At 41.7% G+C, this 10,682-nt stretch overlaps 1 protein-coding gene across 1 annotated transcript in view; it reads left to right on the forward strand.

The window, feature by feature from the left end:
• The window catches only part of CPLX1 (complexin 1), a 137,306-nt gene extending 127,839 nt beyond the window's left edge, over positions 1–9,467 (forward strand). Inside the window, exon 6 of the mRNA XM_066988868.1 lies at positions 4,495–9,467. Coding sequence (XP_066844969.1) covers positions 4,495–4,692 — 198 coding nt within the window. The 3' untranslated portion in view covers positions 4,693–9,467. The remainder of the gene's footprint in view (positions 1–4,494) is intronic.
• Positions 9,468–10,682: the final 1,215 nt, after the last annotated feature.

Below are 10,682 nucleotides of genomic sequence, written 5' to 3' on the forward strand. Positions count from 1 at the left end.
GAGACAACGCAGCAGGGCATATGTAGGATCCATCTGAATACCAGGAAAAACTTTCCTGTGTGAGTGACAGAGCACTGGCACAGGTTGCCCAGAGAGCTTGTGGAGTCTCCCTCCATGGAGATCCTCAAAAGTCACCTGGACATGGTCCTGGGCAACCTGCTGTAGGTGTCTGTGCTTGAGTAGTGGGTTGGACCAGATGAACTATAGAGGTCCCTTCTGACTTTAACAATTCTGTGATTCTCTGACTTGGTTGGCAGCTGCTACTAGCCATGGCATGTGCTGGTCACAGAATCCTAGAAATCACAGGATCACAGAACCATTCACGTTGGAAAAGACCTCTAAGTTCATCTAGTCCAACCTTTAGATGGGTCAGATGGGTCCTCCTAGGATGTGCTTTTCCACCACGGAATTACAGCTCTCAGAAACTTCATGGATTTGTCTTCGCAAAGCATTATAACATTCAGCTGCATCCCGCTGCCCACTGCAGGCTTCACATGACACTCTGTGTCATTCTGTGTGAACCTTGTGCTAGTCAGAGTTGTGAACACATCAAGCTAGCCAAGGGAACATGGTTCCTTCTCTACTGAAAAGATTAAAGCATTCCCTTGTTTACCTTCCTTACATTCACAGCAGCTGACACTGCAAGTATGTTCTGCAAGACCTGTGCAAAGCAAGCAGCAAGAGCACCAGTCCTCATTATCTGCGTGTCCATGTATTAGGAGGGAAGAAAATTGTGCAGTGAAAGTTCCCAGTGGTGAAAGAAGCTTTATATGTGACCTTATAAAGTATATACATAGTGATACATAATAGTTTATACAGACTTACAAAACATGCTAGTTCAACCATGGAAATCGCAGATACAATTATGTATGTTATGTTTGTTTAAGTTTGGAAGTATGCAATATGATATGATTATGTTTAAATATTGCAACTGGCAGCATGTGACTGCAATAATCTTAACAGCATACAATCACAGTAAATATTAGTAGGATAATGTTGTGGTTATTCTAAGCTTCTCCAGTTCCCAAGGTCTCCCAAGGTCAGCAAGACCACTCTGTTGCTTGAGGACCCATCCAGGGTACAGACAGGGGCATCTTGTGCAAGTCAGTGGGCTAAGATGTTCACCTTAGCAGCAGGTTGTTCTCAGACACCTAGATTCTCTGCACTGGGTATCTTCTGCTGGTCCCATCCTGCACCTTTGGAGTTGTCTCTGTATTTCTCTCAAAACTCCATGACCATGCCTTTCCGTATTTCCTTAGCTTCTCCAAGGAAATCACCTGATCCTAAGGAGTCAGTTCCAAATCTAACCCACAGACAACCGTTCATTTGAACCTTAATTCCGTCTGTCTTCCTGAGGAGTCGGCTCCAGCACTGACCCAGAGATAAGCAGTAACTTTCTGCAGGTGTCTTAACTATGATGTTACTGAATTATTTATCCTGTGACCTAGATATTTGCTAGATAGATTTGTTCATGTTTAGCAAGCAGTGGTAACTTGTCATAAGTAATACTAAGTATATTTTTACTGCGTTTACATTTTAGCTGCAATCGCACCTTGGCTCATCAGTCCCCCTATTCCCTATTACCCTTAGTGCCATTAGAGTTAGATCTAATTCCCAACCTGTCTCTGGATCATGCACTTGCTTCTGCTTCCTGTGCAAAGCAGAAGTAAAAGTGGAATTAAGTTATAGGTCAATGGCAGCCTTGTTAGCCTGCTCCTTTCCTGACGTGCAGTCAATGAGTGAGGGGTAAAGTTTCCACCTGATGTCTGAGGACTCCAGCCTACCAGTTTTTTACCAACATATGATGCAGTGCAAACAATCCTCACGTAACAGCATAGTAAGGACTTTAGGAGCCAGAGGGTAGTTTAAAATGCTATTAACTATATGGTGGCATAAATGAAGGTCAAGCAGATAATCACACAAATGCAGCTTCTGATATTAAAATTTGTGGGGCTGGACTTTGAGAAAAAGATGAAATTGTTCTCATCCTTCACATGTTTTGGAGGTAATGCAATATCCTCCCATCCTCAGGAACGCCAGAGAATGAAAAAAGTTCTTTTTTTTTTTTTTTTATATGTATACATATATTTCAGTTACGTATTGACTTACCATAAAATATTTAAAGTGAAGACACTGAGATGCTTGTTTTAATTTTGTACCTGTTACTTCAGGACTCTCTGTAATACGACTTCACCTGAAGCAATTTCAATCCTAAAAAATACCATTTTATTCACCTGCAAATTACACAGCATTATGTTTTTATTATAAACAGCATTAAAAACTACCACCATCTTTAAGGTATAACCCTGAATAAGCAGTAAGACTGGCCATATACTGTAAGAACTAAGGTCAGTCTAGCACCATGCAATCCACTGAGGGCCATCAGTAGAGGCTTCCTAAAGAAAGGTATAAGAACAGGCTGACAAATACAGTCCTAATTCCTTCATATAAACACTGAGCTTCCCTCTGTCCTAGTACACAGTAGCACTTGAGTGGTTGTTTTGTTCCGCAGTTTCCTGTGCCCTGGCTGTTTGTTCAACAAGTTCATGAGCTATAGAGTCCACTGGCCATGAGCTCGTAATTGTACTGAGACGGAGGATTTGACAGCTGCAGAGGTCTGGTGGGTTATTGTGATTTGTGCTGTCTCCACTACTTCTCTTCTCCTGTAGATGGTAAAGCAAGGTCATGTCTGTAGATAAAAGATGCTGAGAAACTCCTGGGGACATTTACCTGTAACTTGAGAGGGACAAGTCAGCCATACACAGTCTGCAGACTTGCAGCGCGTCTCATTTCCCCTGCAGTGTTGGCTACACTATGTTGGATCTTCTTTTTTAGTGTTCAGCCCTGTGGCTGCAAATCAATGAGACGCTTCCTTTGCCTCAGATCATCATTTGTCTTGAGCATCTCTCCCATGAAATCTGGTGTGACTGGCATCCACTGGGTATAAAAATTGTAAGATAAATGTCATTAATGAACATTTTGGCTTGGAAGAACTGATTTAGAGAACTTGTTTTTTTTGAAGTTGCTGGTTTCAACCTTGCAGACTGTCATCCCAAATACGAATGATGACTATTGATACTGAGAAAATACTGAACACTTTGTACCAACACAATTCTTTGATCTTTTTGAAATCATATCTAATTTTCTTTTCAGAGGTCCTTGTTCATACAATGTGTTCTGCTAGCTTTTGCAGGGCTTAGGTTGGTTAGTTACCTCACAGTTCCAATATACTGAGAGCAATCTTAATTCCATTTTGGTACTGTAATTAATATTTAGGCAGAAATAAAGGAGCGGCTCTTACACAGCAAGAGTTTTGAAGCTGGCAGCTGTTACAGCAAACTTGAATGCCCTTCCCCTTCCTCACAAAGGTCAAATGCCTCTCTAATGTAGCTGAACTGAAATAATTGTAAGTGATAAAGAAGGTAGCTTGCAGGTATCCTTGTTGCTATAGATTTACATGTGACAGTTTGAGTTGATTTTATTTTCATCATCTATCACTATAATCTCTAAAATTTCAGTGCAAACACTTTTGCTGAAATGTATGGAGGCTGAGGAGTGATGAGAGCTGGTGGTGCAGAAATTATTTTCCTTGGACATGCCTCCAAACTAGAAGTTGGAAAGAAAATCCCAGTCACTGTGGGAGTAGGGATACTACAGCACTTCTCTGCCCAGTCTGATGTAGTCAGGCATATCTTTACTCTCCCATTAAATCTAGCATTTTGAATATAAAATCATAAAATGAAATTCTGGTTATTCATGTAAAGTCATAGTTTCATGCTATCATAGTTCATACTTTCATTGTTTAATTCTCAATGGGAGGGGCAAATTTCAGGTATCCATTATACTTGCAGTCATAAAGATGTTTCCCTCCAGACAGCATGTCAGCTTTACTCCAAGAAGTGTAGAGTTTGGTGTGCACATACAGTCAGAATTTCTTATGAAGGTTCGTTTTCATTGAGAGGTCTTTCTGTCCCATTTATACCAAAAGAACAGGAATGGGCTGGTATAGAAAATCTCCCACATAAGATTGTCTAAAACTGTCATTTTTACTGCAGTCTGTCCTTTCTGGTTCGCTTTATTTTGTTGAGAATAGTTTTTTGTGTGTTTCTGTTTTGTTTGGTTGGTTGGTTGATTGTTTCTGAAGTTTTGCCTCATCCATAATCCTTTACTGTAAAATGTTGCAGATGGAATTTCAAAATCATTTCAGATGAAGAGCTTGAGCATCAGACTTGGTAATAGGAAAGGGTAGGTTCAACAGCAGTAGAGTAACACCCCAAAACTGTATTAACACACAGAGCTGGTACTGTCTTTGTTAGACCCACAGCTATATAGTCCCAGATTCTCTTCCATACTTGTTTCTGAGTGATCTGAGCATCTGACTGTCCTGTTCTGAGAGAGCTGCCTGTCCACTGGGCTGTATATAGGGAAGAGTTAGGACTTCATCTGCCATCCTGTCCAGTGTGCAACTGACAATGTGTTCTCTCTCTCCTGCAGTATGGGATAAAGAAGAAGGAGGAAAAGGAAGCAGAGGCCCAGGCTGCACTGGAAGCTAATGCTGAAGGGAGTCTGACGCGTCCAAAGAAGGCGATCCCTCCTGGCTGTGGGGACGAGGAGGAGGAGGAAGAAGAGAGCATTCTAGACACAGTCATCAAATACCTACCAGGGCCCCTGCAGGACATGTTCAAGAAGTAACACCTGCAGACTGTTAGATGGGCACTAACAGTACTGCAAAGGATTTCTCTTTTGCCCAGTGGGGATTTACAATCTTGCCATCCATCACGCAGCCCCGCCCACCTCTACCCTCTACTGCTCACTAGGAGTTCCTTCGCTTCCCATTCCCCTCTGCCTATTCCCTTTCCCTCTACCCCAAGACTCATCCGTTCCTTTTTTGTACATAGTTATATCCAGTAGATGCCTCTGAATTGATGTAAAGATTAAAAAGCTGCAGACTACACAACTTTTATTATAAGCCATAGTAATATGTATGTTAAATAAGGCAACTGTACATTAAGCATAGAAAAGGAACAACTTCACATGCATTTTGACCCAAAGCAGGAAGAAGTGTTCACTAAGTGTGAACAGTGGCCTCTTTAGTTTTCTTTAATTATTTTTATTATTATTATTGATAATAATTATTCGTTATTTTTATTAATGTTCTTGTTGATTGGGTCACACTAGCCATTTGTTGTTGACCACATCTACCCTTGGAAAGAACGTCTCAGTTCTCCCGTGGAATCGGAGCTTTTCAGTTTTAATTCCATCACTGGCATAAATAAGAGATTATTTGGAAGGTAAATCATGCGTGGCTTACACAGCTGACATCACTCAGAACTGTGGAAGAAGTGAGTCATCTGCCTTCAGATGCTGGCAGAAATTAAATGCCTCAGAATCTAAGCAAGAGTCGTGCCACTTTGGGAAGTAGCCATACACTTAACTTGAATGAGTAGATTTCGTCTGACAGGGGCCATACAGAGAGCTGGAACCACAGTGAGGTGTGTGGTGCTCTGTTAGAGGACCTCCCCACCCTTTTGAAGTCAATGTCCAAGAATTTTTGTCACTTCAATTAACTAAACTTCCTCATTCTGCCCAGTGCCGTATGCTGCAATCTCATTCACAGCAGTGCTTTCACGACAGACATTTGGTCTTCAGCATATTGTTACTGCTGTGTCCTGCCCACCCTTCTCTGCAGTTGTGGGAGAGAGTGGTGGCCTGAATGTTAGATATGGCCCTGAAGATCCAGAAATCTTAAGTTTGCCTCCTTTGTCTCATGCTAAGTTACTCTGCTGCCTTGAGGAGGTCACTTATTTTTCTGCCCTATTTTCTCCAGCTGTAAAATGTAGGTTTCAGTCAATACCTACTGTAAAGGGATATAGTAAGGATGAATTGCACAATGCTCCTCTAGTGCTGTGCAGGAGCTAATTAGTATTATAACAGTGTGGGGCATCCATTGATTCTAGTAAGGTGGGAAAAAATATCTATTATCTTTAAAGCCTTTCCTAGACACAGATATTTTCCAGTACAGCACTACAAGCATTGAGTAACTGCAAAAGAAAAGCCAAATTCTACTGGAGAAGTTGACTTGCTAGTACACACACAGAGTTGCATATACACAGACTTATTTTGAACACAGTCACTAAGTTATCTGGCCTGTTATCTGAAGAACTGATCCTATGTTTTTGCATTTGGCCACATCTCTGCATAGCTGCTGCAAGAGCATCACAGCATCCCAGTCTCACAATCTTGTAGGAGAATCGTTGTTTTCCTGGCAAAATTAGCATTGTTTGTCCCTGTCATGGGAGCAACATGTCTTTCCTAAGTACCTGAAACAGATTTGGAAGCAAATATATGCTTTCTACTGACAACAAAAAGGAATGCAATCTGAAATACCTCATTATGTACCTAAAATAAAGCATTTTACTCCAATGGAACTTCTTTACTTCACTTGTTCAGCAGAACTGAGTTTAGGCAAAGATTCCAGTACTTCCCTGAATAAATTTTAAAAGTTATTTATCATCCTTTCAAGTTAGCAGAAGCATCATAGTTAAGGCTTGTTACCTTAACTATGTAAACTAATATGAACTAATGTGAACTCTGTTTTTTAGCACATCTCTAAGTAAGGAGAAGCTGTTATGAAACAAAAGAAATATATTTTGTCCTCCTCACCCATTTATTATTTGGGTGTACCAGCAGTCCTTGCTGCTTTCCAACTTGCTTCAGTCCTAAGCTTCTACCAAATCCAAGGTGGAGGCTGAGGACATTTGATCTGCAAGTCAGAACCAGCTGATAAAGAAGCAACCCATTTCAAGTTGGACCTACAAACAAGACACATTCAGTCTTGTGCAAGCTGCAATGGGTTTTGCAGGGGAGAGAGAAGGCAGGTTTTACTCTTTCAGATGTCAGTGTGTTTTTTGCCCTAATTTTCATTTAAAGCAAGATGAGTGTCTCCCGCTAAGACTTTAATGACCCAGAACACTCTTTATCTCTTTATCAATGCTTGGGTATAGCACAGTAGTGCTGAGCAATTTATCATTTTCTAGGGAGAGTGTCCTGCTCACCCCATGCAAATTCAGCAACTACTAATTTAAGCCTGTTTAAGTAGACCTCAAAGAACTGAAAATTCTCCTGTCACAAAGGCAGCAGCTATTTTTGGTGCTCTGAGAGGGAACTAAATCCAACACCCCTGAAAACTAAAAGGCAGACAGCCAGGCTCTTTGCTTCATTGGCAGTGAAATCTACAGACATGCCAACATCAAAACTTCCGAAACACTCTGACAAATGTCAGTGGCCTACGTTCTCTAATGCATAAGTAGAAGCAGCATACATGTGCCCTTGCTGAAAGGAATATATCTGTTCCTATTCTCCCCTAGCCTTGTTCTGGAGGAGTCTACAAACAATCAATCAATCAAACAAACAAGAAGATGAGCTCATTCTGCTTTGCTTTGGACTTATTTCTAAGACTTGCTTGTTGACCTTTCCCTAGCCCCCATCATGGACTCACTTCATCCATCCAAATACTGTCCCTGGGGTAGAAGCAGGGTTTGATGCCTGGTGTCCTCTTTATTGGAGGGTACTGCCAGTTGTTTAGTTGATTGTTGTTTTTCACAGTCTCGCTGACACCTTGATGGGTAGCTGTGTGCACATGTGTGTGGAAGATGAAGAAAAGGGAGGAGAGAGGGCCAGGAGAGAGAGAAAGGAAGAGTATTTGGTATTATTTTTTTCTAACTGCGCCTCAACAGCTGTGTCATCGACTGACTGGTCTAAGTCAGGATCTTGCATGGCCTGTGCTCAAATATCACAGGCAAGTAATGGTGTTCCTGCACTTACAGTATTAAAAATAAGGTATTTTATTCTGTGAGCTGTGCTCCTGAGCTGTGTGAACATCCAGACCCAAACTCTGAAAAAGGCCATGAGAACTCTAAGCTGAGTTTAGTACGCTGCAAGCTAGGCTCACAGAGCAGGAGGGAAAGGAGAGGGGTCTTATTAAGTAATGCTTGCTGAGTGTTTTTCATTGTGGGAGCTTCCTGGCCCAGCTGTGCCATCACTTCTTTACCTTAGCTCTCCAGACTAACAGCAGCCCTTTCTCCATGGACAACTTAGAGCTCAGTCAGGTGTGAACTGCTGGTTTTCCTTTTAATTTTCCTTTTCTTTCAATAAACGCATGTGACAGAAGACCTACCACAGGTACTGGGCAGGTTTTACTGGTTTCGCATCACATAACTTTTGGCACTTTGCATGAGTTCTGGACTTCTTCCCAAGTCATTCCTCCCTCCCCAAGGTGCCTAAGCTACTCTGAACAGACTCAAAAGCAGGCACTGCCCCTTCCCTGGTGCCCGTCCTTTTCCCTTCCCACCCTGAAGTGCCAGCATTGTGCCTGACACCTTTGGCACATGTATGGATGTGAGAAGCATTGTCTCAGACACCTTCCCCCTCAGCACTCAAGCAGGTGTTGAAGAACTTAAGACCAAAGAGAAGTATGGTTCATTGTCTGGATTCTGAATTTCTCTTTGTCATTTCATGCCATTGTTTTATTTGCATCTCTGGTCTGTTCAAACTCAGGTGTATGAGTTTTGTTTGTTGTTGTTTTTTTCTTTTTTTTTTGTTTTGCTTTTTGTTATGTTTTGTTTGGGGGGAGGGTTGTTAAATAGTTTTTATTTATACTGAAAGGTCGGTGGCTAGACACTGCAGCCATTTTCCTCCACAGCTCCAAGACCTTTCTGGCTACTAAAAAATGTCAAAGGGCCTCCACCTTTTGGAGTGCAAATAATTGAGTTTGCCATTGACCTTTGTGAACTCACATATATCTTTAGAGAAAGCCATATGAAATCAGACTGCAATATTAATTATAAATGATACTCTTGTGTTTAAAATAAAATGAGATACGAGATCATGTGCTAGATCACTTTGGAGTTCCTCTGTCTATGTTTCTAGTACCGTATGTTGGCTTAGGTCCTTCCTAGCCCCTCTCCTTCATCAAGAAACACCATACCAATGCTGCTGAATACATCTTTTTGCCAAGCTTACTGTGCTAGAATAAGCGTTGTTAGAAATCAGCTGTTGTGACCTCAAAGTAACGTCTTATGTATCTGAAACTTGTCTGTATCCATTCTGAATATGTTATCAAGATACCGTTTCTTCATGTGCTGAGTTAGTAAAATGTTTCAGTACTGCCATTAAAAAAAATTGCTTATTTTCTCTCTCTCCCCCCCCCTCGCTCACACACATGCACAGAGCAAAACTCAATCTAACAATGCATTTTCTAGTAGAAATGCTTCCCAGCGTTCTTTAAGATGCATGCAGTACCCTCCAAGCAGCCAGATTATTTAAAGTAGAAACTTTGTGAATGTAAATTTCATTTGTTATTTGCCTGCTGCTTTTTCCTGCATGATGTGGGTAAATGGTATGATGTTCTTTTTAAATGGAATCACAGACAATAAAAGAAAAAAAAACCACAAAGGTGATTTCATACATTTTTGCAGTGCTTTCCTGTGAAATTCTTACCAGGCTACAGTGGGAAATGAATGAAAGTAATTTTGTTGATGCACAAATAGAACAGAAACATAACTGAGGAGAAACGTGGACATTATTTTAATGGAGGTATTTATTTATTTATTAATTTGTCAAAAACTTATAAGATTTGGCATCTAGATATGATTACCAAAATTTTAATGTAAGTTTTGCTATTACAATTTAGTTGTCTTTAGGAAGAACAGAGCAGCATTCCTGTGAACAAACTACAGTCATCTGACAATGGTTATGTGCAAGCACGTTTGAATCTTAAAATCAAAAGAGTGAAAAACTGATTTGCAATGATAACAACTTTACCACTGGATCCAGAACTTGTGATATACATAAAACTCGCTGAGTGGCAAGTTGCACACAGCTTATCCTCATTTTACTGCCTCAGGGACAAGTCAGAAGTTGTGATGTTGAGCATAAAAGTACTGCATCATGTTAGAAAAAAGAAAGTGAAATAAGCATCTCATAGGAAATATTGATACTCTTTCCCATAGGAAAACTCTTCTTTGGGACCATTGCACGCGTGAGTTTTTTTTTTTTAATTCATTTTTATTTTTACAGTCAGAAGATACAACCACAAGGTTTTCACAGAGAATCAGCCCATATTATCTGCATCCCACAATACTTACTCAGACTGAGCCCAATGCTGCTATGACCAATACATGCCAGTGCCACTGCCATGTGTGTTTGCAGGGGCAAGCTCTTTATTTGCTCTAAGCTCCATGTGAGGTCTGTGTTTGAGGAAATTAATAGATCAAGAAGGTACTTTTCACTGGCTCCCCTAAGAAACAGCCAGCTTGAGGAACCCCCGTTCCCTGCACTGTGGCTTCTTCCCCAGACATGCAGCGCATGAGACTCTTAATCTCAGGGTCAAACAAGCACTGTGGTGGTTTTACTCGGGTGGGCAGCTGAGCTCCCCCCAGATCCCTGCTCCTGCGTGGGCTCCTGTCCATGGGCTGCAGCTCTGGCCTGGGGCCTGCTCCTGCGGGTGCTCTCCATGGCCCGCAGCCTCCTCCAGGCCACATCCACCTGCTCAAGCAGGGGCTCCTCCACTGGGGGGCTGCAGCATGGAGATCTGCTCTGTGTGGGACCCATGGGCTGCAGGGGGACAGCCTGCTCCACCAGGGGCCTCTCCCTGCACAGGCCACAGGGGAACTGCTGCTGCC

Source organism: Anser cygnoides, chromosome Z (assembly GCF_040182565.1).
Source record: "Anser cygnoides isolate HZ-2024a breed goose chromosome Z, Taihu_goose_T2T_genome, whole genome shotgun sequence".
Lineage (NCBI taxonomy): Eukaryota > Metazoa > Chordata > Aves > Anseriformes > Anatidae > Anser > Anser cygnoides.